A 27,916-nucleotide genomic window follows, 5' to 3' on the forward strand; every position below is an offset into this window, starting at 1 on the left:
GCAGTTGCGCTTGCCCCAGGAGGACTTGGGAATTCCATAAAAAAGGCACCTCTGGGCCAGCTGCACCACAACCCTGGTTTGTTTGGCCTGTATAGTGCATTTGAAATCAGAAGTCAAGCTTTCCATCTTCTTTTAAAAAACTGGAGGATTGTTCAACACTAGCCAGCATTCTCCCAGGACAGGAATGAGCTGAGCTGAGCAGCAGTTCCTGTAGATGGGGACGCTTGCGCTTTAGCGTTCCCCAGTCTCGCCTCCTCTGGCTGCCATGTCCATGAAATCATCTGCCTGACGCTTTTGATCTGAGCTCTCTCTGGGTCCCCTCACGAGGGACCAGTGCTGACCCACGGCCAGTGCTGAGAGCTTCCTCTGGGCTTCATTGCATTTAATCTGCCCAGGAGGCGATGCCTAAGGAGGAAGGGCACGATGGAGCTCACCCAAGCCCGGTGACCTCCAGCGGGACGGATGTGGAGGAGAGCCTCCGGGTGTGGGCTTGGGGTAATATGGAGCCAGCAGTCTTTGGCAGCTTTGGACCCAGTACTTGCTGTGAGCTCCTCTCTGATTTCGTTCTAGCCCCCTCTTTGTCCAGGCTGCCCACCTCCCCACCAAGGGTCAGCAGTGAGTTGCAGTGTGCAGTGTGTGCATGCATGCGTGTGTGTGTGTGTGTAGTGTGTTTAGTGTGCGGCTGGGGCCAGGGACCTGGGTCCTTTCCCAAGCTCCATGCATCAAGGCAGGATTTCTTCCCATCTCCTGTAGGTCCGCTCTCTGGCCCGCACAGATGAGGCAAGGGGCCTGCTGTGGCTATTGGAAGAGGAGGCGCTGGTGCCAGGGGCCACTGAAGACACCCTTCTGGAGCGCCTTTTCTCCTACTATGGTCCCCAGGAAGGTGACAAGAAAGGTAGGTGGCATCCCCAGAGGGGAGCTCCTCTGCTTGCTCTCCAGAGCATCCACCTGTGGGCCCAGGCAAGAGGCTGGCCCTGCTCAGGGGCTCGCCGAGTGCCTGCATGTTGTGTCTGTGCCCCAACTGTCTGCACCCTGCTTCTTGCTCCTGCAGGCCAAAGTCCCCTCCTGCGCAGCAGCAAACCACGCCATTTCCTCCTGGGCCACAGTCACGGCACCAACTGGGTGGAGTACAATGTGGCTGGCTGGCTGAGCTACACCAAGCAGAACCCAGCCACCCAGAACGCCCCCCGGCTCCTGCAGGACTCCCAGAAGTGAGAGCACCCCCCACTCTGCACGTGTCCTATGCCCAGGGCCATGTCTCTGGGCTCCCTTCCCCTGAGTGTGTCTCACAGGCCTCTGTTTTGTGAGTGGCAGCCGCCGAGGCTGCCAGCCTTGAGAGTATGGGGATGTCCTCCTGGGGTCGAGGAGGGGGTAGATACATTCGGAGGGGCCTACAGCCTTATATTTGGATGACACACCCACACTCCTCAGAGAAGGCAGGGGTAGCCCTGGGAACCCCTCTGCCCTAAGACCCCTGTCATTCCCTCCTTTATTCAGCTGATCACACCTGAGCATCTGCTCTGTGACAAGGACTCTTTTAGGTGCTTGGCAGATAGCAGTGAACAGAACAAAACTCCTTGTCCTTGTGGACTTTACATTCTAGTTGGGGCGGGGGGTGGTCAGATGACGAGCAGACATGTAATACGGAAATGTTAGAAGATGCCTAAGTCTAATCTCCCCCGCTGCATTGGGAACCCCTTTCCCCACACTGCCCTCCCTGGTGATGGAGCAGGGCAGGTCGCCATCCTCTGTCCAGTCCCTTGGACCCCTTGCCCTCTGCGCATGCCCCAGTTTGCTCTTCTTGCTGTTTGAAGAGTCCCAGCTCCCCCGTGGGGTGCCGGCCACTCCGGCCACAGCGCTGTGGGGGTGTTTGGCACCCTGGGAGCCGGGAGGAGGGGCGGCCTCTGCCACTCGGCTAATGTGACTGCCTTCCTGCCCCCGCCCTCCCACCTCTGGCAGAAAGATCATCAGCCACCTGTTCCTGGGCCGGGCGGGCGGCCCCACAGTGCTGTCGGGCTCCATTGCAGGCCTGGAGGGTGGCTCGCAGCTGGCGCTGCGCCGGGCCACCAGCATGCGGAAGACCTTCACCACGGGCATGGCGGCGGTCAAGAAGAAGTCCCTGTGCATCCAGATTAAGCTGCAGGTGGTGAGTGTGCCAGCCCAGGCCCTGACACCCTTCCTCAGCCTGGCAGGCAGGCCTGGGCATTCTGGGCACACCAGGTCATCTGGTGCCAACTCCGAACTGGCCACCCTGGCCCGGTGGGGGTCATCTAGGCTGAGCCCGTCACGGGCAGGAGTGCGGCCCCTGCCATCCTGTGCAGAGTGGGGAGCAGTGCGTCAGAGCCTGAGAGCTGCCCCTTCCCCTTGGCAGGATGCCCTCATCGACGCCATCAAGAAGTCGAAGCTGCATTTCGTGCACTGCTTCCTGCCCGTGGCTGAGGGCTGGGCCGCCGAGCCCAGGGCCGCCTCCTCCCGCCGAGTCAGCAGCAGCAGTGAGCTGGACCTGCCCGCGGGAGACCACTGCGAGGCGGGGCTCCTGCAGCTCGACGTGGCCCTGCTCCGGGCGCAGCTCCGTGGCTCCCGCCTGCTCGATGCCATGCGAATGTACCGCCAAGGTGAGGCCTCCTTCCCTCTCGATCCCTGGCTCCTTTCCGGTGCTGGCCCTATCCTTCCCCACCGGCCAGGTGGGGCCCGTGGCGCTGGAGGGGCGCCCCTGCCTCAGGACTGGCCCTCGGTCCCTCTCCTCACGCTCTCCCTGCTCTGCGGCCTCCCCTGAGGGGTCTCTTCTCACTCCCAGCCCACGGCCTGATCCGTTTCTATTTCTTTCCACCCCACTGGCTCCCATCTTCCTCTTCTCCCTTCCATGTTCAAGTTCTCTTCATCCCCCTCCCCTCTGTGCCCCACCCGTCCTGTGGCTTGTCCCCACAGCCCCTCCCTCCCCATGTCCTTCATTCAGGGAGGTTAGCTCTGCCCCCAGCAGTAGACCAAGTGCCCTCACGGAGCTGGCTGCCCAGGGGTGGCAAATGCTCCGAGGAGCAGGCAGGCGGCTGGGCCAACCCCCCAGTGAGAAATGAGGTGCTAAATCTTTCTGAAGTACTTAACATTTCCAATAAAGGTCAGACAGACCACCCTTTAATGGATCCATCTAGAGGAGGGGCAGAGAGCATGACGATAATAGTAGTTACCGTCTTTAGGGCTTTACAGTATACCAGGCACGCTTCTAACTCATTTAATCCTCACACCACCTCCTGAGGTAGGTACCGTTATCATCCCCAGATGAGGAGATGAGGCTCAGAGAGGTTAAGCAGCTTGCCCAAGGTCACACATCTCATGAGGGGCACAATGGGATCCAATCCCGGCCAGCTGCCTCCAGAGTCTGTGCCTCTCAAGTAGGGTGTTGTGTGCCTGAGAAGTTCTAAGTTTCCCAGTTTCTGCTCCTTTTTCCCTGATTAGAAGAGCAGGCAGGGTCCCCTCAAGGCATCCCGATGGGGACCGCCACTCTTCCTTAGCAGCCAAAGCCAGGAAACGGGCTCCCTGCCCTGCTCTAAATAAATCATCGATCTGTCCCCACGTCTTGATATGGAGTTGGTGTTTATTATTTCAAAACCAGATTGTTACCACGCTGAACCAAAATCAATGTGCTTTACTCAAACAAGCAGATCGATGAGGCCAGCAGCAGCGGTCCCCTCCCCTCCCCCGGCCCCCAGCCACCATCGATAGCGCTGATGATTAATTAAGATGCCAGGCGTCCGGACCTGCTATCCCAGCCCATCAATTTAATTGCAATTCAGATACAATCAATAGCTCACTTTGTCTTGGCCCCTCAGTGGCCCCCGCCTCCTGTTTCAATTATCAGGCACATGCATCAGCCTCCTCTCCCCGCTGGAGGATTTCCCAGAGCAGCTAGCCTGGTGTAGCGGAGCAAGCTCCCACTGGCGGTCAGGAGCCCGGGTCCGAGCCCAGCTCTGCCTCCAGCTGCAGTCTCGGTGACCTTGAGCAAGCCAGTTGCTCCGCCTCAGTCTTCGTGCCTGGAAGATGAGCTGGATCTGGTCCAAGGCCCCTTTTCGGTTTGCAGTTCTGTGATTCTGCAGGAAAGGAGCTCTTGGTCCTCCACCAATGGGCTCTGGTGTTCTTGGGGTGACTGCCACCGCCTGCTGGCCACCACGCTGACCTTGCTTCAAGCTGGAAGCCATCTCACCCTATCCCTGACTTCCTGACAGGCCCGTAGCACCCAGCCCAGACAGTAGGGGGTCTCTGCTAGAGGTAACGCTCTTTAGGGACAGAGAATCTATGAGACTATTTGTTCATTTGGCCTAGGGTTCAAGGTCAGGATGGGAACAGGGAAGGAATCCTCTCTGATATCCTGCTTCAGTAGACTGAGGAAAGGAAGGGAATGTTCTATTGAACGCCCAAGGGAGCCAGGCTGTGCTTCATGCATGTTTTCTTATTTAAAACCTAGGACTGCCATGAGAGGTAAGAGATAGTGCCCCCATTTTACAGGTGAAGAAACTGAGGCCTAGAAAGGTTGAATGACTTGCCCAAGGTCACATGATCCTAAGAGGCCAGGCCAGGATTCAAACCCCAGGCCCAAGAACTCTTCCTCTCAACTGCTGTCCAGTGCCCCATTTTCCCCTTAAGTCCTCAAAACATCAGTCTCTCTGGGTTATCAGTCATAGCCTTTGAGGCCTCGAAGGGATCTGAGTTCTTTTTCCCCATAAGATTCCTTCCAGGTGGTCAACCACCCTCTGCTCACATGCCTCACCAACAAGCAACTTGCTTCCTTCTAAAGAAACCCATTCCTGCCCCTCGAGGCAGCCCTGCCTGTCCTCTCAGCCCTCTCTCCTTTGTCCCCGCCTCCTTCCTCTCAGCTCCCTTTCTTGGGCCTGCCTCAGCAGCAGGCTCCCCGCCCTCACCAGTTTTTTCCCTTCAGGTGAGTCTCCCTGCCCCCTCCCCACCTGCTGCCTGTGTGCCAGCAGCTACCCGGTGCTTCCGGGGGAGACGAGGCATTGACTGACCTGGCTCTGGACCGGCTCTCTCTAGGTTACCCCGACCACATGGTGTTCTCTGAATTCCGCCGCCGCTTCGATGTCCTGGCGCCACACCTGACCAAGAAACATGGACGCAACTACATCGTGGTGGACGAGAGGCGGGTAGGGCCGGCCCCGAGTCCCACCAGACCCCGAGCCTTCTGCTCAGACCCCTCCAAGCAGCTGCCTTTCCTTCCCTAGAGAGGGCAGGTCTGCCCCTTGCTCACTTGGGGTCGGCCGACCAGAGCATGGACAGACAGCACGGCCGCCGGGCTGTGGCCGTGGCAGGGTGTGGACTGTAGGAGAGAAGAGCCACCCTCTTTGAAGGCCCAAGCTGGGGGTGTCTGCTCTCGGCAAGCCAGACAATCTTCCAAGAGCAAGCCGGGCCAGGGCCACCCAGGTGACAGATTAGAACTAGTGGCTGGGTGCCCCACTGATGGCACCTGGGGCCCTCAGCCTTGCCCTCCAAGTCAGGTACTGGTCTCGGGGCAGAGTAGGCTTCTGTCCTAGGAGGAACATTGTTCTGGCAAGACCTCCATGGTGGCAGGGTAAGCGAGAGGCTCAAGAGCTGCTTGTCCTCCCAAGTTGGTGACTTGTTGACTCTGGAAGGAGGTGCATACTCCAGGCTCTCACCTTGACCTCCAGAGGCAGCTCCTCAGGGAGAAAAAGGCTTTTTAAGCAGAGGGACCCTCCTCCACTGTGCTGTGGCCTCAGGCACCCAGCCTGACTCTGAAGGCCCCTCAGGCCTCGAAGGAAGGGGACTCTGCAGTACTGGGTGGGAAGCCCCACAGCAAGTACCCAGCCTTTCTCTGTGTGCCACACTCCCCTGCCCCCTGAGTCACAGAGCCACCTTCATGGGGTCTCGGTGACCTTCTCTCCATCCTCAGTGTCCTGGGTGACCTTGATGTACATGCAGATGGCCCACCCCACACCCCCTCCTCACTGTCACCTCTAGTCCTGCCTCCCTCTCGTGGCTATACCTGGTACCTTAGCATCCCTGGAAAAGATCTGCCTCCAAAATCTTAAATTCCAGCATGGCTTTCCCGGACCACAGCCTCCTACCCATGTGTCTCTCTTGTCTCTTCCTCTCAGTACACCGACTATCTAACCCCACTGAGCTCTTTCATTTCTGGACCCCATTCTATTCTCTCTAGTCTCTAACTACCTTCTATATATATATATACACACACACACACACACACACACATATAGATATATTTTAAATACTTAGATTACATAAACGTTACATAAAAATATAGACAATTTCCATAATCCCTGCTCCCTGCCCCTCCCACATTCTCCCACATTAACAACATCCCTCAGTAGTGTGGTACATTTGTTACAAATAATGAACACGTTTGGAGCATTGCCACTAAGTGTGGATAGTTTACATTGTAGTTTACGCTCTCTCCCCCACAATTTTGCAAGTTATGACAAGATATATAATGGCCTGTATCTGTCATTGCAGTGTCGTTCAGGACAATTCCCAAGTCCTGAAAATGCCCCCATATTACACCTATTTTTCCCTCTCCCTCCCCTCAGAAACTCCAATAGCCCCTGCCTCCACATCAATGGTAAAATTCTTCTGTCACTAGAATCACAATAAGTCTATAGTAGAATAACAGTAAGTCTACTCTAGCCCATCATTCATTCCCCAATCCTGAAGGTTCTGGGATGGTGATGCCCACTCTGCCTCTAATTGAGAGGGACCTTAGATCCCATGGGGTAGATGGATGGGACTATCTTGCTTGCAGTTGCAGACTCTCCCTGTTTCTTGGGATGGTCATTGTCCATCATCTTCTCCTTGTTAGTTGTCCTAGGTGAGTCCAATGAACTGGAGAATAGGTGGTGCAGCTCTGTTGAAATTCAGGGTCCAACTGGCACATGAACAACCCAAAGATTTAAGTCTCTCGAACATAAGCCTATCAACTCTAGTACTAAGTATAGGTTCACCTAGAAGGGGCAGAAGAGCCATATATAGAGAAACCACAACTGAGTCTAACTGTCACAATAGGGAGCATAAATTCCAAAATAGGGCCCACTGGCAGCGTGCCAAACTCCTGAGCTGTCTGCCCTGCCTATAGTGTCTGGATGTCTCCAGAGCCCTCAGGAACCCTGCTATTTGAGGCAATATTTACTTTGGCAGTCAATGAGATCCTGCTGAGACGTGCATAAGTGTAACCTCTGGAATGACCTCCCAACTCACTTTGAAGTCTCTTAGCCATATAAGCTCATTTGTCTTTACCCTTTCTTCCTTTTGGTCGAGGTCTTTTTCCAATCTTCAACTACCTTCAGACTCTACTTCCTTTCCAACTCGGCCTTGACACCGTGATCTAGCCCTCTAGTCACTTGGTCCTCATCACCCTCAGCTCTCCGAAGCCCTCCCCCCTCCCCCAGCACCTGCCCTGCCAAATTCCCACCCCGAAGGACCAGACTTTGGGCACCTGCACTTCTTGTTTGGGGCTTCTAAGCCTTGTGGGAAAAATTACACAATTCTGTCAACTTGAATTCCTGCAGATTCATGATCTCCAGCCTCACCTGGGCCTGCGGGGTGGCCCAGCAAGTCTTCCACATGTCCCATCCGTTTCCGGCCCCTATTCCAACCTTGTTACCTGCTCTTCCATCTTCCCTCTTTCTCTTCAAACTTCCCCAGCCTTGCTTTCCTAGGTCATCTTTGCCCCAAACTCCAGTCCAACTGAGGCTGCAACTTTCTTTACCTTCTGCAAGCTTCTGTTCATTTACCTTCTTCCTTTCCTCTCTCCTGCTCCTGTCATGGTGGAAAAGGCGTCCTTCCCCCTCTTGTCCAATTTCTTCCTTCTGTACCTGGGCCTCCATCCCCTCTGGCCTCCCCAGAGACCTGCTCCATCAGTTTTCATCTTTCATCTCTCCTGTGTCTTCACCTCTCCTTCTCTATCGGTTCTTTTTATCTCAGGGGATAAACATTCAACTTTCCTCTCTGAAAGAAGCCTTCTGTCAACCTGCTCTCATGCTGCACTGTTGTTCTCTCTCTCCTGCCCTCAGCAATACTTACTGTCCTCCTGCGCCCCCGCCCCAGCACCACCCATTCCTCTACCCAGAGCTGCCTGTTTCCTGTTCCCTGACGTGCTGGGACTGGGCTTTTCATCTCCCCATGCCCTCTGCGTTGCCAGAGCCAAAGGGCACTTTTCTGTCCTGTGACTTGGATTCTTGGCAACATGCAACTCTGTTGACAACTCTGTTCTTTTTGAAACATTCTCGGCTCAGCTTTTTGCTGCCACTCTTGGTTTCCTCTTGTCTCTGTTCTTTCCCTTTCAGTCCCTCCGAGCTTTTCTTCTTCTACCTGCCCCATAAGTCAAGATCTCTTTCTTCCCTAAGACCCTGTCCATGGCTGTATGTGTTTGCTAGTCTACAGTCTCCTCCTGACAGCCTCACTCACACCCATCTTTTCAACTACCGCATATATATTGATGACTCCCAAATCAACACCTTTAGCCAAGGCCCCGGCCTCTCTCCTGAGCTCCAGACATGCATTTCTATCTCACCGCCTTTGGACTTGTCTACCTGGATGCCTTAACACCTCAAACTCAGCATGTTCAAGCCAAACTAATTATATTTCCTCTCAAAGCTACTCATTCTCTTGTGTGCCCTACTTGGGAAAATGGCACTATTATTTAGTTACCTAAGTCAGAAATTCTGATCCATCTCTAGATTCCTTCCTCTTATGTCCCCCCCCCTCCCCGCCCCTATGTCTAGCAAGGCTCTTTCTCCTTAATCTCTCCTGCCTTTCCCTCTCCCCACTTTGCAGGCTCTAGCCTCCTCTCCTAAGGATCCCTGCCCTAGCTGCTTAAGGAGGGTCTCCATCCATCTTTCATCTGGTTGCCAGTGGGGTCTCTGTAAAATGCAAATCTGACTGCACCCCTCCCTGAGAGAACTCTGCAGGGGCTCCCCAAGGCACAGGGCTCCACGGGCTTTGGGTACTGCCCACCTCTTTAAATGCACCTTTAGCTGCTCTCCACTCCCTCCGCCTTCACCCCAGTTACAGTGAACTACTTGTCATTTCCTCAGTGCATCCTGTTGTCTTATGCTCCCACGCCTTGGCTCACACCAGCCTCTCTGCCTGGAATGCCCTCTCCCCTACTTTGTGTGTTGAATTCTTACTTGAATCTGCAAACTCATACAAGCAGCATCTTCTCTAGGGCATCTTCCATGGCCCTTTGTCTGACTCAGATCCCTCCTCCTCTGTGTATTTCACTAATTTGTCTGGCTCCCCAGCAAGAGAGTTTGTCCCTCAAGGACACGGACTCTGGCAGTCATCTTTATGTCCCCAGAGTCCACCACAGGGCCTAACACTGGAAGCCCACCAGAAGTGTTTGTTGAAAAAATAACTGACTATCTCACTGAATGGAGAGGGAATGAGTGACCAGGTGAAGCCCTGAGTGGAGATGGGGCGTCCCTGCGTGAGCCCTTCTGACACAGGCCTCTCTCTGCAGGCGGTAGAGGAGCTGCTGGAGTCCTTGGACCTGGAGAAGAGCAGTTGCTGCATGGGCGTGAGCCGGGTGAGTTCCCCTGCAGGAGTGCAGCCAGACTTCCTAAGCCTCCTGGAGCCCCTCTGAGCCTTGTCCCCAGCCTTACCGCCCCCCCCCCACCAGCCACTCAGAGGCTACCCCTCCTCACAAACTGTCCTCTTCAGGGCTGGGGGTCAGGAAAGTAGATGTTCCAGCTACAGCAAACTTGACTTTCCCTCCCTGTGAATAGCTGGCTTGTTTAGCTCCGTGAACATGTCTGTGATGTCAGCAGGGAGTGGCTTGGAAGGTGGCAGGTGAACCTGACCTGAGCCCTAGTATGGGGGGTGGGGGAGACAGCAGGTCTGGGCTCCAGGGGAGGAGGGCTGGAAGAGGCAGGAAGGCAATAGGCAGTGGTTCGGAGGACAGAGCCCGCTCGGGTGAGTCGTCTAGCACTGCCAGGGTCCCAGAGGAGCAAGCAGGACATGGCGAGGCTGTGCCCCCACCACCTGCCCACAGGCCGAATTCCTCACCGGAATGGAACGTGGTTCATAAAAGGCAGGCACGCCCACCCCTCGGTGCCAGTCTGCTGCGCCAGAGGTCAGCTGAGCGTTCCTCCTCAGGGCAGGAAGCCCTGCACACCCCTCTCCCCGAGACCGGGAGGCTTGGACAGGCAGCACCCACGTATGTGCTCCAAGGGCTGCGGCGGGAGGAAGAGCAGCTGGGGCCAGGGAGAGGGTTCTGTACTGTCCATCTGTCAGCAGAGAGAGAACCCTGGGTCACAGGGCCTCGTGGGGAGGTGAGAGGGAGGGGAGTGCTTGCAGGAAATGCGTGTCATGCTGTCCCCTCTGCGCCTCTCTCTCCTGCGTGCTGTCAAGCCACATTCTTGGTTTCTCCTGCCCCCTCCCTCGCTGTGGACCCCTTTCGCTCCCTCTCTGCATCTTTGTCTCTGCTGCCCTGGCTTCCCCCTTTCTGTTGGCTGTGGCAGATCCTGCTGGTCTCTGTCCTTGGTTTCTGGTTCTGTGTTTTTCTGTTTCTCTCCTAGCTCTCCATGTCTTTTGTGGTCCTACCCTCTTTCCGTGCTGTTTTCCTCTTGATTCTTGGCTTTGCCTCCCTCTCTGTCTGGCTTCACCTCCTTTCTCTCCCACCCCCAGTTTTTCCTAAGCTCCGGTGCTGCCAGCTGGGTTCCCTCCCTGGGGCCACCTGCAGTCAAGCATTGGCCTCAGCCCCCTGGTGTCTCCTTGGTTGTCTCCCACCTGGTCTCTTCCCCCAGGCTTCTTCCCCTCTGCAGGCTGAGCTGCTGCTGGTTGAGGTTTGGGGTGCCCTGGCACCTCTTGCAAGCCAATTCTGGGCTTCTCAGGCACATGTTAGGCAGCAGAGGCCCTGTAGAGACTGATCCTCTTCCCAGCTGCCATCTCAGACCCTCTGACGCCTGAGGCATCCCAAGTACCTGACAGCCAGGCAGCCCCAGGGCCCCCTCATGCCCAAGGGCAGAGCTAGGGGCAGTCAGGCGAGTTGGCTCACGTCTAGTTCAGAAGAGAAAGTGCAGGTCTTCTAGGCTGTGGTTACCGCTGGCCAGTGAGCTAGGAGTCCCCGTGTGCATGTCACATTGTTTCAGAGAAGGGGGTCTTATCTGATCCCACAGCCCTCTGAGAGCTTGTAAAGTTTGGTATAAATGGCTATTTTGGGGAGGTGGTGGCTGGGAGCTTTCACCTGATACTCCAAAGAACTCCAAAGAAAGGTACAGCTGTGCAAGAGAGGATCACGGCTCTTTGCCCCAGTCTCTGGGTCACCCTTTCTCTTCCCTGGTTTCTGGGCCATTCTCATTTCCGCCCCCCACTTCCGCCCAGTCGGGTAGCTGTGTGAGCTGACCAAGCATGTTTGCCCACCTCCAGGGAGCTTTGGATGCCCCTGGTGGAATTCCAGGCTCACATGGTGTGGGAAATAAAGGCTCAGGCAGGGCCCGGGTCCCTCCAGGGGTCCCAGGCACTGGTTCTGGCGGGGGTTTGGAGGACTGAGCTGGGACTTGGTTTTCAAGGAGTTGCCCGAGGCAAAGCTTTCTCAGCAGAAAGTCTCCACCCTCTCCCCTCTTATTCCCTGAAGGAGGCCTTGGGGTAGGGCAGGCATTGGCCCAGAGCACGTTTCTATAATCTGCTGTCTCCCTTGGAGTTCAGCTTCTCTTTGCCCCACAAAAAGGACTGACCTGTGTTCTGTGCTAGGTAGAGGGGGCAGATCCCTGGATATCTCTTCGCCCTCTCTCATGGATACAGGAGTCTTTTTTGACCTGTTCATTTCCCCTCCTCTTCCTCCTTCCTTAGTAGGGAAAACTTTACCTGGGCCCAGCTCAGGACACCAGAGAGTCAGAGGGAAGGAAGGGTGTGGGGACGCCCGGCTGTTGCCTCACACATCTGCCCTCCAGCCCCCGAACCTGTAGGACAGGTCCCTTGACTGAGCCAACCCCCGTCCACCCCCCACCCCCACCCCGCTGGCGTCACCGTGAGAAGATGAAACCCGGGGGTGTGTGTCGAGGTGGGGTGTCAGCACCTGAGAGAAATGAGACTGAGTGGGGAGGGTTGGGAGCCGGGAAGCATTTCCCCCTCCCCCTCCCTCCCGTTCCTCCTTTCTCCCCCCACCCCTTCCTCTGCACCTTTCTCCTCCCAGAGGCAAAACACCCCCCACCCGCTTCCCCTGGCCTGGGGGGCATCGGGAAGAAGCCTTCAGGGATGGTGCTGAAGGGCTTTCTCCCACTTTACGACCAGTGCCTTCCCTTTCCTTCCCCGCCCCAGATCTTCACTTGGCTCCCTCCCCTTCATCGCTCTTTGAAACTAGATTTCCCACCTTACTCCTCCCTTCCCAAAACCTGCTCAGCTTCTAGCCTGGCCCCTTTCCCTCAGCCTTCCCAGGGCCTCTTCTCCCCTCCTCTCGTGGACTGTTGAATTTCCAGGTTCTCCCCCAGTCCAGGGCCGCACTCCGTGGCCTGCCGGTTTCCTTGCCAGCCGCCCCCTGATCCCCGCTAGCTCCGGCCCCCCTCCCCCTCCTCTGGGCTGACCAGGGCCAGACTCCTGCCCTCACCTGGCCTGCTCTTCCGCAGGTGTTCTTCAGGGCGGGCACGTTGGCGCGTCTGGAGGAACAGCGAGACGAACAAACCAGCAGGCACCTAACCCTGTTCCAGGCGGCCTGCAGGGGCTACCTCGCCCGCCAGCACTTCAAGAAGAGAAAGGTGTTGCTTGGGGGGCACCCACCTCCCACTCCCCAACCTAGAGGAGCATAGCTGAGGTCTTGGTTGGGGCTGTGGGTTCTCACTGGCTAGGGAGGAAGAGACAGGGTCCTCCCAGGGGCAGCATGCCCTGGACCCTCGGGGCCAGTGAGTGTGCTGCCCGTCCCAGGGGTGGGGCCATGGGGGGCAAGGGGGGCTGGGGGAAGCAGGGCCCAGGCAAAGGTGGGCTCTGGATCATCAGCTGCTCCATGAAGATTAAGGAGCTGTGTCAGCGACTCCTTTTCTTATTAGCAAGTCCATAAAACAGCCAGCACTGCCGCCTCTTGTGTTTCAGCAAGATTAGGTTTTATAGCACATCTAGGCCAGGGTGCTGGAAATAATCAGGCAGCAAATAAAGCAGATGAAATTATTCCTAATGGCTGCAGAGCAGGTAGTGCCCAGTGCAGTGCTCACAGGGCCAGGCTCTCTGCCGCCCACTCTCTGAGGGATGGAGGCAAGCCAGGGGGCAAGGGGTGGCCTTTGACTTGGAGTCAGGTGGCCAGCGGAGCAGCCCCAGTGGCGGTGCTGGTGGCAGGGAGGCTCCTCGCTGGGCTTGGCCAGGGGCAGCTGCCCCAAGCCCAGGGGGGCTGACCCTGCTGTGCGTCCCACCCCACCTCTCCCGCCTGCAGATCCAGGACCTGGCCATTCGCTGTGTGCAGAAGAACATCAAGAAGAACAAAGGGGTGAAGGACTGGGCTTGGTGGAAGCTCTTTACCACTGTGAGGCCCCTTATCGAGGTGCAGCTGTCAGAGGAGCAGATCCGGAACAAAGACGTATGTGGCAGCCTGGGAAGGGGCGAGGAACCCGGAGGGAAGAGGCTGTGGTTCATCCATGTGCACAGCAGCCTTGCTGGCTTGCCTTGGGCTCCTAAGTGCTCCCTCATTTGGTCCAGAGGGTGGGTCTCCTTGAACTGTGCCCCTGGAACAGAAGGCTTCCCTCTGGCATGCTGGCTGAGCCCCTGGGAAGCCTCTGGGAATACCATCTAGGGAGAGGAGCCCTTGGGGAGTAGTGGGCACCCCTGTGGGGGCGTGGCTCCCTCCTTGGGTCCTGGCCTGAGCCTCACCTGCTTTGTTCACCCCATGGGTGCAGATCTAGGGCCCACCGCTGTGGAGACAGGTATGCCCTAAACACTTGCAGTTCACTTTGTCCTGTTTGCTTTGCCCTAGGAGGAGATCCAGCAGCTGCGGAGCAAACTTGAGAAGGTGGAAAAGGAACGGAATGAGCTGCGGCTCAACAGTGACCGGCTGGAGACCCGGGTGAGTGACTCCTGGCCCTAGACAGCCTGGCCCACCTCTGCAGGGTGGCCCGAGCCACTGAGGTCCCCCCACTGGAGTTTCTGGCTGAGTGTAACAGGCACTTCAGCCTCTGGTGCCTCCCTCCCCCCACCCCAGATCTCAGAGCTGACATCGGAGCTGACAGATGAACGTAACACAGGAGAGTCCGCCTCCCAGCTGCTGGATGCAGAGACAGCAGAGAGGCTCCGAGCCCAGAAGGAGATGAAGGAGCTGCAGGTGAGGGCAGGCCTGGGGTGAGGGTGGCCGGGTTTGGGGGCTCCCACACCCTAGTGCCCGCCTGCCTCCCCAGGAAGACAGTTGGCCTCTTGACCACCTAGCCCAGCCCCTTGCGTGCCCGCAGTAAGCACGTGGCCCCAGTCTGGGTGGTGCTGAGTGAGGGGGGACGGCACGCGGCTGCTCCACTGCTGACTCGCACCCTCTTCTGCAGACGCAGTACGATGCACTGAAGAAGCAAATGGAGGTGATGGAGATGGAGGTGATGGAGGCCCGGCTCATCCGGGCAGCAGAGCTCAACGGGGAAGTGGACGATGATGACACAGGTGGGTCTGAGCTGGGGAGCGCACAGGGACCCGAGTGCAAGGCTTCATGTCCAGGGCTCAGGTCCGCCCCTGGGTAACCGACCCTTCTCCAGGCCTCTCCCCTGCGTCGGGCTAGAATAAAGCTGACGAGAAAGTAGGGGTGCCTGTTAATGCCGGGGAGTGTCATGGAGGGCTGTGACAATGATGATGGTGACAGTGTCTGAAGGCCAAGGTCTTGGCCATCCCCAAGGAGCGGGCAGCATGTGTGGCCATGTCACACCCTCTGGTCTCCTCCCGGCTAGTGGCCCCTTCTGCCTTGGGAGGAAGCCATCTCTCCAGTGACCTTCCTGAGTCCCTCTGGCCAAGAAGGGGCATTCCCACTCCCTGCTGCCCCGTGCTTCTTCCCCTCTGCCCCTTCTTGGGGCCTCTCAGTCCCTCGGTCCTCCCCTGGCTGCTCCAATGCCACAGGTGGCGAGTGGCGCCTGAAGTATGAGCGGGCTGTGCGGGAAGTGGACTTCACCAAGAAGCGGCTCCAGCAGGAGTTTGAGGACAAGCTGGAGGTGGAGCAGCAGAACAAGAGGCAGCTGGAGAGGCGGGTGAGTCTGGTGGGAGGAGGGCCTGGGAGGGGTCAGTGTGAGGTGAGCTCAGAATGGCGGGAGGCAAGGGGGGGGGCCTTTGGAGGAACAGGGAAGGGCTGGCAGGTTAGCTTCCCTCAGCAGGGGACAACCAGGGACAAACTCTTCTTAGAGCTTCTTTCAGTCCCCCGGTGACCCTGATTTCATCCCTCCTCCCTGGGTCTGTCCCCTCGCTCCCGCGCTTCCCCCTCCTCACCTCCACCGACACTTGCGGCCACACAGTGGCTGCTGACTGACCCTGTGCCCACCCCGGCTCCTAGCTCGGGGACCTGCAGGCCGACAGTGATGAGACCCAGCGGGCTCTACAACAGCTCAAAAAGAAGTGCCAGCGGCTGACGGCTGAGCTGCAGGATACCAAGCTGCACCTGGAGGGCCAGCAGGTCCGCAACCACGAGCTGGAGAAGAAGCAGAGGAGGTGGGTGGGCCCCTGCCCTGGGCTCAGAGGACTCAGCGCCTGCCAGAACCGCCATAGACAGGGCTCCCTACCTCCCCCTCCTGGGAGGAAAGAGACAGGCCCGAATCTGGCCAGGGCCCTACCTGCCCGCCCCTCATCCTGGAGTGTGAATGGGCTGGGATCTGACGCTGAGGCAGCCAGTGAAGGCCTGCTCAGGCCTCTGCTCTCAGCCGTGCTCCCCGCCCGCTGTGCCTGCCACCCCTGTCCTAGGAGGATGCACATCAGCCAGGCCCCGTGCAGGGCCCCACAGCAGCGTCCTTGCCCCTTGCCCCCCCCCCACCTCCCATCTCTCACTTGCCTCAGCTACACAAACACACTCTCCTGACTAATGTTGTTAAACTACCGTGCCACTTCCATCTCATTATGGTAATGACACAAGGGGGGGGCGGCCCTCACAGGAGAAAAATCCAATCTAAATTAATTTCCCTGGCTGGGGATGGGAATGGGACGCCTTTATTAGCAACACGGAGGAACCCACACATCCTGGGAACAGCAGGGTGCCCCAGGGAGTAGGAGCAGAGCCCATTTCCCCTCTGCAGGAGAAGGGGTTCTCAGCAGAAGCACACCCACAATCTGGGAAGGGGGGGTGGCAGGGCGCGGTCCTTCCAGTGACCCCGGGCCCCCCGCGTCCTCCTGGCCTCACTGCCGGCTGCCCAGCTGGACTGCTGCTTTGAGGAGCGAGGGGGTAGGAAGGTCCCAGCCGTCCCTCGCTCACCCTCACCCAGCACCGTGACTCTCCGCTCCCCTTGTACTGATCTTTACCCTCATCCCACCCCTTTGCCCAAAGGCTGGCACCTTAGCGGGACACCCCCTCCCGAGCACCATGATGACAGTGCCAGCTCTGCCTAGTTGCTGTGTTGCCACACTTCCCGCTGGGAGCTTATTAAGTTTCGGCTACCCGGAGTTTTCTTACTTTTTTTTCCCATGTTGGGGTAGGGGGGACGGGTGGAGGGCAGGAGGCAGGAGAATTTGTTCAATTTTCCACAGGAATCTGATTAGCTATTCAGGGAAGGCGCTAAGAGGAATTTCAGCAGTTTGCTCCTTATTTAGAGTCATTGGGCAGGAAACGGCAGGCTGGGACGGGGGGAGTGAAGGAGGAGGCCCCGACCGTGTGCCTGTTGAAGCATGCCGCCAGCTGGGCACGGTGGGCATGCTGGCTTTGGCGCGTTGTGGTGTGTCTTGGTGGTGACACGGGTGCTGCTGGGGCAGGTGGGCCTGGCCAAAGGCTGGTGCCAGAGGGGGTGGCAGAGCCTGCAACACTGCTTGGAGTTGCCAAATTGAGCTGTGAAAAGTGGGATGGACCAGGCAGGGGCATCTGTTTCCAACCATTTGGATACCCTCTCTGCCCTCCCCCGATCCCTTGAAATGGAAAAGGTAGAGAGATCTACCCCCTGAGGAAAGTCCACCCACCTCTTCCCAGAAGGCAGCCTGTGGGTCCCTCTGAGGCCCACGTGGTGAAAGGGGTCCTTGGGCCCCTTGATGAAACACCCCCCATCCTAATCCTGATTGTGCAGCAGGGCCCCCGGGGCCTGGCCTGTAACCCCTGAATGTCACCTCCCGCCTCCCCACTGGCCCCAAGTTGGAGCCGCGTGAGTTCCCTCCTCTGCTTGCGTCCGGTCCCCTCTGTGGTGCCACTTCCTGGCCGTTGCTGGCTGCTGGAGAGCCTGCGTTCTTCTCTCCAGCTGAGCGGCCCTGACTATGCACCCTCACAGGTTTGATAGTGAGCTGTCGCAGGCGCACGAGGAGGCCCAGCGGGAGAAGCTGCAGCGGGAGAAGCTGCAGCGAGAGAAGGACATGCTCCTGGCCGAGGCCTTCAGCCTGAAGCAGCAGCTGGAGGTGGGTGGGGCTGCCCACCGTCCTCGCCCCGCCCCCCCACAGACTGGGCCCCAGGCCAGCCGCAGCTTCGCTTTTCTTCCAGGAAAAAGACATGGACATCGCAGGGTTCACCCAGAAGGTTGTCTCCCTGGAAGCAGAACTCCAGGACATTTCTTCCCAAGAGTCCAAGGATGAAGCTTCTCTGGCTAAGGTCAAGAAACAGCTCCGGGACCTGGAAGCCAAGGTCAAGGATCAGGAAGAGGAGCTGGATGAGCAGGCGGGGACCATCCAGATGCTGGAGCAGGTGCTGGAGGGCTTGGCAAACGAGGGACAAGGAGCACCAGGAGACAACACCATCCCCACAGCTAGCCCAGGGTGTGGGCTGGTGGAGGGCAGGATCCCACTGGCACTGAGTCGTTCATTCATTTATTCACCTACTGGGGAAAAAAAACCAAAACCAGTGGCTGAGCTCCTGCTCTTTGCCGGACACCATGTGAAGACAGTTAAGCTTTCATGGAACTTTCACAGTAACAAACCATGATCAGTCTCTGGTAGTGAGGGGCTGAGGATGCACATCAGCCTCCTCCCCGTCTCAGTTCAGGCAGCCAGAGCCTGGAAGCCAAGCAGAAAAGCTGCTGGATTGCTCCCCTGCACCAGCCGCCTGTCCCTGGGCCTGGGCCAGACATTAGTAAGGGTTTTGGGGCTTCTCTACCACAGGAGCAAGGTAGGAGCCAGGGCACTGGCTGGTGGAGACATTCTCTGCTCCTGAGCCTGGGGAGAGCTGCCCGTCAGGGTACATGGGCAGGGGGCAGGCAGCTGCTGGGAGAGGAGCCCAGGCCTCATTCCCTGACCACGTCCAGGCCAAGCTGCGTCTAGAGATGGAGATGGAGCGGATGAGACAGACCCATTCCAAGGAGGTGGAGAGTCGGGACGAGGAGGTGGAAGAGGCCCGGCAGTCATGTCAGAAGAAGGTAAGGCATCCGGGCTCTCACCTGCCCACTTGATACACCTAGTCCCCCATCGCTGTTTTCAAGCAAGGGCTCTTCTATTTCCCTGCCTTAGCCATACACCCCGGGAATCTCCCCTTGGGATCTTGACATTGGCTAGGATATGCTCTTTCAGAGTCTATAGAGAAGGTTGGGTTTCCTTAGGCCCTCAAGGAGCCCCCTGCTTTCTGTGCCAAGCAGCAGCCTGCCTCACACCCTCCTGAGCTGCCCTGGTGCTATCTGTGCTCAGCCAGCCTGGCCAAACGGGGCCTGCTGCCCTCTGGAACAAAACCTCCGACTCTGGCTTGGGTGGCCACTGTGCACGGTCCACCATCCCTACTCCAGGCCACTTTCAAACCCCCAGGAACTTCAGATTCAGTTTCTGAGCCTGCTGGGCTCATCCATGCTCAGCCCTGCCCCACTGTCTTCCCTGGGGTAGGAGACCAGAAGGGAAGGGGACTCCCTGGCACTGATACTAGAGGGACTGCTGGGTTTCTGTCTCCACGGTACTCCAGTTAAAACAAATGGAAGTGCAACTAGAGGAAGAGTATGAGGACAAGCAGAAGGTGTTGCGAGAGAAGCGAGAGCTGGAGAGCAAGCTCACTGCGCTCAGCGACCAGGTGAGTGACCAGAGATACTGTTGCTGCCTGCCGCCTGGCCAGCAGCTGGCCCCATCTGACCTCAGGGATGGCGTCTAAGGGACAGGAAGCTGGAAACTGCAGGCTGGGCTCCAAGGGGCCCTTGTCATCCCTGCACAATGGGGGTCATCACCATCCGCTGGCACCTCCAGCCTATTCACACTGGCCACTACCAAGGTCCTGGCATTTCCTCTGTCATTGCTCATTAGGGGCAACAACACATAGGGAGAGTGAGGGCAAGGGTGAGAGTGGGCTTGGGGGAGACAGGAGGAGGCTCCAAGAGCCCCAACTTCCAATGCCCACCAAGGTGAACCAGCGGGACTTTGAGTCGGAGAAGCGGCTCCGGAAAGACCTGAAGCGCACCAAGGCCCTGCTGGCCGATGCCCAGATCATGCTGGACCACCTGAAGAACAACGCGCCCAGCAAGAGGGAGCTGGCCCAGCTGAAGAACCAGGTATCTCCAGAGGAAGGGTGCCCCTGGCTTCAGGGGTGGCGGAGCTTGTATTTTCCTTCTCTCTCTACCCACCTCCAGTAATTCTTGAGACCCTGGAAAGGCAGGTGACAGGAAAGGGGGGGGGGGAAGCCATTTGTAGCAGGCAGACCCCCCGCCAAGCCGTGGGGTGGACAGGACCTGCTCCCCCAGTCCCACCTTGGGGCCTGATGTGAACAGAGGGGGAGAGGGGGGGCACCCCTGCACAGCCCTCCTGCACCCAGGGAATGGCTGACATCTCTCCCTGGGTTTGGGGTGGCTCTGTGTCCAGCTGGAGGAGTCGGAGTTCACCTGTGCAGCAGCCGTGAAAGCACGCAAAGCAATGGAGGTGGAGATTGAAGACCTGCACCTGCAGATTGACGACATTGCCAAGGCCAAGGCAGCGGTGAGGGCCCGGGGCGTTCAGGACAAGCACAAGCCCAAGCAGGACCCTTCCCCAGCCAGGCTCCTTCACACAGGGGCTTTCTGCAGGGAGAGCAGGTCCCCTTCCTGCACCACCCCTACCCCCACCCAGAGCAGAGGGCCTAGGAGAGGGGTCCGTTGGGAAGAGGGAACCGTCAAGGGCCTCTCTGTGTTTAAGCACCTGCCTGCGGGAGCTTGGCCACAGGCCCCCAGCACCATCAATAAAGGCAGCGAATGCAGCTGAGGGATGTAAACAGGTGCCTGGAGATGAGCAGAAACACCGATAAGAGGAGGGGATGGCTCCGCTTCCCTCCCTTCTCCTGCCCAGCCCACTGACAAGCCCAAGCGGCAACTAATTAGAGCTCTTATTTAATGCCTCCCTTTTAATTCCCCACCTCTCCCATGGCCCATCCACTGGCAGAGTCATTACTGGGATGCGGCCACTGGTACCTCTTTGGGCCAAGGAATGGGGCAGGGGAGGAGGCTGGGGTGGGTTGTGGGCCGTCATCTGGCTGCTGAGGGATGCCAGTCTCATGGGCTTGATTTATCCCCGTGACATTTGTGCTCCTCAGCAGTTTTCAGGTGAGTAATTCAAATTCCTTAATTGTGTTAAAAAAGGCTGTTATAAAATTACCATTTTATTTAAATCTGAGTTAATAAATTTCTTGGCGAAGGCTTCCCCAGCTCCCCACAGCCCGGTAACAAGATGGATGGGGCAGAGAAGGAGCCAGCACAGTCATTTTGGTTTGGAATTACAGGCTAATAGATTCATTCATTTCCTGAAGCTGCTGTTGGCTGTCTCTTCCCTTCCCCCCAGCAGTGGACTGGCTGTAGGAGCTGGATGGCCAGGAGGAAATGAGAATCCAAGCCAGGGGAGCTTCAAAGATTTGAGGAGTCCTTCCCCTGGACCTGAGGGGGCAGAGTGCATGCAGGTTAGGGCCTCGGCTGGTAGTGCCAGGATGACGGGCCATTTGTGCAGACCTTTCATGCCTTCTCATTAGCGTCAAAAGAGCTGCCAGAAAGCAGCAGCAGTTTCATCCAGAAGCCCCAGGTCTGCCTGTACTGCAACGCCAGCCCTTTCCCTCCCTCATCTTCCTAGCCCAAAGGATGGGCAGCTCTGTGAGCATCCTGGTCCTGGACCTCCTCCAGGGCCTGGGCCGGCTCCATCCCCGCAGTGTCAGCCCTATTGCAGACTTGCCATCTGGGGCCATAAGGCACGCCAGGCCTGATGCCCTCTGATCCGTCTTTGCCTCCACCCAGCTGGAGGAACAGCTGAGCCGCCTTCAGCGTGAGAAGAATGAGATCCAGAACCGGCTGGAAGAGGACCAGGAGGACATGAACGAGCTGATGAAGAAGCACAAGGCAGCCGTGGCTCAGGTACCCCCGGCCAGGAGGGCCACGCCCCACCCTGCAGGGACACCATCCTTCTGGGCCTTCGCACAGGTGTCCGGCATAGCCACTTCCTTTGGGAAGTTGCGGGGAGGTGCCTGTGTGCCCTGGCACTCGGCGTCCAGGTCCAGTGGGTTGGGTTTTGTGTTTTGGGGGATCCTGCTCCAGACACACTCGCTGCTTTCCTAGGCCTCCCGCGACCTGGCTCAGATGAATGATCTCCAAGGTCAGCTAGAAGAAGCCAACAAGGAGAAGCAAGAGCTGCAGGAGAAGGTGGGTCCTGGGGTCTTCCTTGGTAGAGAGAGGATGCTGGGTCACCGTGTGTGCAGAGGCATTCACTGGGGATGAACCCCCAAGCTCCAAAGATAGAAAGCATTTCTCTCTGCCATCAGCAATCCTTAGAGCCACATAAACCAGTGGAAAGAGCTAGGCTTGGAGCCATATCACCATTGCAGGCATTCTGGCTTCAGCTGCCTCATTTCACATTTCTATTCCCTCTTTGGTCCTTAGCTTTCTCCTTTCTCTCCAAAGGGTAAGATCTGTGCCAAGCAGGGCCAGGTGGGGGAGGCTTCTGGCCTGGGGCCCCATCCTTCCACCCTCCCCTGTGTGTCCCTCCCTGCCTCAGCCTTCTGGTCCCAATGGTGCTATCGCCTGCCCCAGATTCCCCTGCCCCCTCCCTTTCTGGGCTCAGTTCCTTCTCCCCGCCTCTCTTTCCCCAGCTGCAAGCCCTCCAGAGCCAGGTGGAGTTCCTAGAACAGTCCATGGTGGACAAGTCCCTGGTGAGCAGGCAGGAAGCTAAGATCCGGGAGCTGGAGACACGCCTGGAGTTCGAAAGGACCCAAGTGAAGCGGCTGGAGGTGGGTCCACAATTCCCCGGGTTGCAGGCGGCAGGGCAGAGGTGCCCCAGCAGCCGGAGCCACGCATGCTTGCAGGGCTGGGCAGGCCTGGGCCGCTGCTCAGGGGCCTCCCGACCAGGCAGGGAGCAGGCTCCGAGGAGCCAAGTGGTAGTTCCACCCCTGCCAAGCTGCCAGGCCAGCTGACGGGGCGGGCGCCTTCCCTCCGCCCTGCCTGCCTGCTCTCCGGGCACCGTAGAGCCTGCCTGCTTTACATTCTGTCTCCGTGCTTGCTTTCTGCCAGGGGACCAGAGCGGCTTAGCTTTTCGTCTTCATATTTTCCTCCACCACCGGCTTCCCCCACCGCCCCCCTCACTGGGCTTTCTGGCAGGGTCATAAATATGCAGCGGATGGCGCCACTCCTGTAAGGGTTGAAGTCTGTTCTCTCATCTCACTGCTCTCTTTCCCACCACTTTCCTCTTCAGTCCCTTCTTTCCTCACTTCTTCCCCACCCTGCAGGTCTCTGCTTTTTCTTATTCTCTCTCCATTTTTCTCTATTATAGCCTGATTCTTTCTGCTGCCTTTGTATTTTTTCCTCCCCTCAATCCCATCTCCTCCCATTTCTTCCTTTCCCCCAATCCCATTCCTTCTCGCCCTTTATTTTTCATTCTCTTTCCTTCAGCCCTTCTCCTTGTTTGTTCACCTCTTTTCTTCTCTGTTTATCTCTCCTTCCTCTTGGCTGTAATCCCCACACTCTAAATTCGGTCCTTTTGCTTCTAGTCTCCCAAAGCCAGAATGTTCTCTCCCCTCCCTCTCAGGTAGGAAAAGAGGACAGCAGGATTACCTCTCCAGGCTTGCACTGCTCTTGCCTTATTTTTAAGTTCTCCTCCTCGATTGCTGAGGAGCCCCCCTGCCACCTCCTATCAGCCCCTCAGTATGAGGAGCAGGCACGAGGGCAGGAGTGATGAGACGATGCGCATTAACAACCGTGGCGTGGGAAGAGGATGTGGCGGTACCTTCCCAAGATGGAGTCACAGCCTTCAGGACAACCAGAGAGAGTTAGGGGAGGTTGGGTGGTAGTTTTGGTTTATTAACCACTCACTGTTCCCCAGGTACTGTAACAGACACGGTACAGTCATTACTTCATTTTCTGCCCACCCCAACCCCACTCATACAAGAAGTGGAGACCCTGGAGAGCTCATGCTGGCCTAAGGGCGCTAGGCTGTCGGGCTGGTGGATGCAGGACAGCCCCTGCTAGACCTGCCTCCTTCCCCCAGCTCTAGCCCTCAGTTTCCCTTTTGCTCAGAAAGGTGATAGTGTGGTTTAGAATGAGAACATGAAACGTAAATGGCCCACAGAGATGGTGAAGCCTGGGCCTTTATCTTAGAGGCAGAGAGGCGCCTTCTGCTCACTTCCTGCCCTTCTCTGCAGGCATCTCATGTTCAGGGCCCTCCCAGCCAGCAGGGAGAATGTGTTCAGGTTTCTGGAGTGAGACTCCTTAGGCTTAGTGGGATGACACTGCTTGGAATCTGATGACTGCCGGTCCTCCTCGTCCGGGAGCTCTCTCTAAAGCCATTCTCCTGGGCACAGGATCTGGCGTTAGAGCTTCTGGGTTCAGAGGCGCTGAAGGGAGCACTGCTGGCTGCCACGCAGGTCCCTAACGTGGTGTCGGTACTGGCAGGCCCAGGCGCCACCCGGAACACGCACCCAGGCTTGGTAGTGACAGCGAGGAGCACACCTTCTCATCTTCCAGAGCCATCACGTGCACAACCTTATTCAGTCCTCCGAGGACCCCGGGGAGGGAGGTATTAGCTCTCCATCTTACAGAAAAGCCCAGGAAAGCTCCAAGGGCTGTGGCCATTTGCCCATGCATCCAGCAACTGGTGGAGCCAGAGCTTGAACCCCAGCCTCCCGGCTCCAGAACTCTGCCTTGGCTTATGGCCTCTTGCTGGGTATTTCTTCCCCGCCTACCTGTCTAGAGCCTGGCCAGCCGGCTCAAGGAAAACATGGAGAAACTGACGGAGGAGCGAGACCAGCGCATTGCAGCCGAGAACCGAGAGAAGGAGCAAAACAAGAGGCTGCAGCGGCAGCTCCGGGACACCAAGGAGGAGATGGGCGAGCTCGCCAGGAAGGAGGCCGAGGCGAGCCGCAAGAAGCATGAACTGGTAACAGCCCGCCCTGATCTCCCCGCCCCTCCGCCCTGCTGTGGGGCCCCAGCTGGCAGCTCTCTGAGTAGCTGCTGCGTGCAGACTTCACCCGCTGGGCTGGTGGGTATAGGTAGCAACGCATTGGAGGGAGGAGCGGAGTGTGTCAAGAGGACAGTCCAGAAAGCCTGAGGGCAGGGCAGAGAGCCCAGGGTAGACCAGGGCCTCCGCCCGGTGAGGCTAGACCCCAAGAGCCCGGAACACCCGAACATAAAAGACCCTGGTACCGTGTGTCAGGCTGTTTCTGGGGCAGCTAGAGGAGAGACTAGCCTTCCTGCCCCCTGGCCTGCTCATGCTGTCCTCCCCTTCCCCAAGGAGATGGATCTGGAAAGTCTGGAGGCTGCTAACCAGAGTCTGCAAGCCGACCTGAAGCTGGCCTTCAAGCGCATCGGGGACCTGCAGGCCGCCATCGAGGACGAGATGGAGAGCGATGAGAACGAGGACCTCATCAACAGGTAAGGGGCTGGGCCTCGGCGGCAGCTGCAGGCAAAACAGGTAGAACAGCTGCAGCCCGGGTTTCCCTGTCCCCCAGCCCCCAGCCTACCCTCCTCCTTGCTGCCAGACCTCAGGATGGGCCCCATTCTGCAGCAGCCGAGGGGGGACAGGTGCTGCCTGGTGAGACTCCATCCCCGCCCTCCTCCCCATCCCTGCCCTCTCCAGGCCTGCTGAGGACCTGGCTCTCCAGCCCTTAGCCTGTTCAGCATGAGTTAGTCCCCCATTTAGCTGCGTTCTGATGGCGCCTGCCCCACTCTGGGGAGAGCAGAGATTTAAGGGCCATGGTGCCTTGTTACCATGCCAGAGATTTTCTCTCATAAAACTCACCCAGAGAACAGTTTGGAGGAGAGAGAGAGAGATTTGTAGTCCCAGGCTGAAGAGGAAATCACTTGGCCAGCAGACCCGCAGCTCAGGAATGGGGCCAGGCCCTGGAGAAGCCCCAGACCTGTCTCCCTCCCACATCAGGGCCAGGACGGGATCCAGGGGGCCCAGGGAGCCTACTCCTTGGGGTGCAGGGCAAGGTGCCCGGGCCGTGCACCCAGGACAGCACAGCCGCTCGTCCCCCTGCTCATGTCCCGGCCAGCCAGAACAGTTTCCTCCTGCTCCAGCTCAGGGGTCCACCTTGGCTTGCCCCTCAGTTTTTCTGTCTTCTTCCTCCAGCCCCCTCGCCCACCATTTTCTTTCTGTTTCCAGTTTGCAGGACATGGTGACAAAGTATCAGAAAAGAAAGAATAAACTGTGAGGACTGGAGCGCAGGGCTCTCTACCTCTCCCCGCGTGGTGTCTAACCACCCCCTAACATGGGCCGTCCCCCGGGGCCCGCTGCATGCGCATGTGGACACACAGCCTCGGCACCCTCCTGCCTGGCCAGCCTCTAACGCTAACACGCTGACTCTGTTCCGAGGGCAGGCGATGAGGCGGGGCAGCACACGGGGCGGGGGCTCCATCGGAAGGGAAAGCTCTGCCTCCTTCTGTGGGACCCAAGGCCTGAGCTTCCTGAGTCCCGGCCCCTCCTCCCTGGCCCATTTCCCTGAGGAGGAAGTCTGTTGGGGGCTGGATTTGCCCACATCCTCTGGAGCCTGAGCTGCCTGAGAGAGGCAGGCACGTTTTGTTTTTATAGGTCCACCACCTTGGCAGGCAAGGGTAGAAGGCGAGGGGCATCTAGCAGTCACTTGTTTGGAGAAAGCATTCAGGCAGCTAATCGCGGGCTGCTCTGCTGTGGAGGAGGGAGGGAACACGGCCAGATGTGTTTACCTTACTCCCCGCGGGTGCGGCGGGCAGGGGAGGCCCCCAGCATCTCGCGTGGGTGCCGTCTGTCAGGTGGCAGGAAGCCCAGGAAACCCGCCCCTCGCCTCTTTCCCTCCTTCCTGGGTGGGAGCTGGACACTGGATGGGATGCAGATGCACAGACCCTCAGGCGGGTCTGGTGATCCTCAGTCAAGTTCTTCAGCAGGGTGTTTGTTGTTTTTTCCTTTTTTCTTTCTTTTTTTCCCAGTGTGCCACTGGGTTTCCTCCCCCACTCTCTCTTGCCCGGCAGGCCTCCTCTCCTGGCCAGGATGGGCTGGCGGCAGTGCAAAGGACTCTGCGAGAGCTAATGATAAATGTAATAGTGTGTAACAGTGATAGAGGGCCGCTGGAGCCCAGTTGTCACACACAATTAATATCCCCCGCCGTTCTGTCTCCGTTTGTTTGTTCCCCCGCGATTCGGCTCCCAGTTAACTAATAGCACATGAGCCTGGACATAAATTGTATTTGACACGAGGTTTAATTCCGACCATTTAAAATTTCAACTGCCCCCTGAGCCAGCCTGCCCCTGGAGTTTGTTTACGGGCCTGATTATTTAAGAAAAAAGAACCCAAACATCCTCTAGATGCTTGAAACTAAAGGGAAGGCGAGGGCAGGCAGGCTAGCTCCTCAGCTCACTGGCTGCCCTGAATATAAGAAGGCGAATTCATATTCCAGGCCCGTGACCGTCTGTCCTCCATGTGGCCCAGCCCTGCCATCCTTGGGAGGGAGGAGCATTGAGGGCTGATAAAATGTGCATTTAAGATCATATTCTAAACCGTTGCAGACACACGTGCACGGGCGCACACACACTCATGCAGGCGCGTGGCACGTGTGGCTCCAGCCAGGTCCCCGCTGATGGCAGAGAGGTGGAGTGGCTCCTTCCTCAGCAGCCCCGGGCCCCAGCTCCAAGTTATCGAGCGAGCATGCTAAGGCGGGCAGAAAAATAACGTTTCGATTTACTTAGAGATACAGTTGTTATTGCCATAACCTTAATGAAAGCAGTAAACAGCACGGTATTAAGGGAGATTTATACAGAAACGCTTTTAACATGTAGACATAGATTTTGCGATGCATACAGCACCTCCTTTCTAAAGGCAATCAATACGGTTATGAACGACGGTGATAAATTACAGGCTCTGAAGCTAGAGAGGGAGGATTTTTGCACGGGTGTATAAATCAGGTGGTATTGGCGTTCCGTGGAGCCCGGGCACCACAGTAAATCTGCCGGGCTCGGACGGGCACGGGGCTTGCGTTAGCGGTTTCAGGGCAGTCTCCTAAACTCCTGTTTACCCGGGGCATCAGACAGCCTTGTCTTTGTTATAATTCTGTATATGACAGAAACCCATAAAATATGCCTCTTTATTCCCCTCCCCACGAGTCGGGCTCTTGCAGTCCCCAGAGCAGAGCCTGGTGGTTGCCTCTGTGTGTGTGTGTGTGTGTGTGTGAGCGTGCGGGCGCACACACACGTGCCTGCATGGCTATTTATTCAAGAACATAATTCAGGAATGGAGCTGCTCCTGTTGACACAGATGAAAGGAAATGTATATCAAGGAGAAATCCTAGCCTATCTGTAGCAGGGGAACGTCGTGAGCAGACATTTTGCTAAATTCTAGAAGCATTCCCACTCAGAAGCTGCTTCGTGAGAGAGCACTAAGCTCCAGCCTCCGAATTTGACTCCTCAGGACTTTGTTGCAAGTGGAGACAGCTAAGGCC

The 27,916-nt window shown here is 57.5% G+C and overlaps 1 protein-coding gene across 19 annotated transcripts in view; it reads left to right on the forward strand.

Annotated features, from left to right (window-relative positions):
• The window catches only part of MYO18A (myosin XVIIIA), a 95,810-nt gene that overhangs the window by 58,553 nt on the left and 9,341 nt on the right, over window positions 1-27,916 (forward strand). For 10 of the 19 annotated variants that reach the window (XM_071210460.1, XM_071210462.1, XM_071210461.1 and 7 more), the window contains 24 exons: window positions 754-895; window positions 1,052-1,211; window positions 1,960-2,146; window positions 2,372-2,615; window positions 5,041-5,150; window positions 9,497-9,562; window positions 12,600-12,728; window positions 13,394-13,537; window positions 13,931-14,020; window positions 14,156-14,275; window positions 14,487-14,598; window positions 15,046-15,173; window positions 15,473-15,627; window positions 17,379-17,502; window positions 17,585-17,785; window positions 18,342-18,452; window positions 18,983-19,087; window positions 19,413-19,559; window positions 19,867-19,980; window positions 21,258-21,374; window positions 21,576-21,659; window positions 22,106-22,243; window positions 24,199-24,384; window positions 24,739-24,878. In XM_071210460.1, the coding sequence (XP_071066561.1) occupies window positions 754-895; window positions 1,052-1,211; window positions 1,960-2,146; window positions 2,372-2,615; window positions 5,041-5,150; window positions 9,497-9,562; window positions 12,600-12,728; window positions 13,394-13,537; window positions 13,931-14,020; window positions 14,156-14,275; window positions 14,487-14,598; window positions 15,046-15,173; window positions 15,473-15,627; window positions 17,379-17,502; window positions 17,585-17,785; window positions 18,342-18,452; window positions 18,983-19,087; window positions 19,413-19,559; window positions 19,867-19,980; window positions 21,258-21,374; window positions 21,576-21,659; window positions 22,106-22,243; window positions 24,199-24,384; window positions 24,739-24,878 (3,254 nt within the window). Of the gene's footprint in view, window positions 1-753; window positions 896-1,051; window positions 1,212-1,959; window positions 2,147-2,371; window positions 2,616-5,040; window positions 5,151-9,496; window positions 9,563-12,599; window positions 12,729-13,393; window positions 13,538-13,930; window positions 14,021-14,155; window positions 14,276-14,486; window positions 14,599-15,045; window positions 15,174-15,472; window positions 15,628-17,378; window positions 17,503-17,584; window positions 17,786-18,341; window positions 18,453-18,982; window positions 19,088-19,412; window positions 19,560-19,866; window positions 19,981-21,257; window positions 21,375-21,575; window positions 21,660-22,105; window positions 22,244-24,198; window positions 24,385-24,738; window positions 24,879-25,611; window positions 25,657-27,916 lie in introns of all 19 variants that reach the window. The other 9 variants (XM_071210458.1, XM_071210459.1, XM_004454343.5 and 6 more) reach the window with 1 other exon arrangement.

The sequence above is a fragment of the Dasypus novemcinctus genome, chromosome 21 (assembly GCF_030445035.2).
Source record: "Dasypus novemcinctus isolate mDasNov1 chromosome 21, mDasNov1.1.hap2, whole genome shotgun sequence".
Taxonomy (NCBI): Eukaryota; Metazoa; Chordata; class Mammalia; order Cingulata; family Dasypodidae; genus Dasypus; species Dasypus novemcinctus.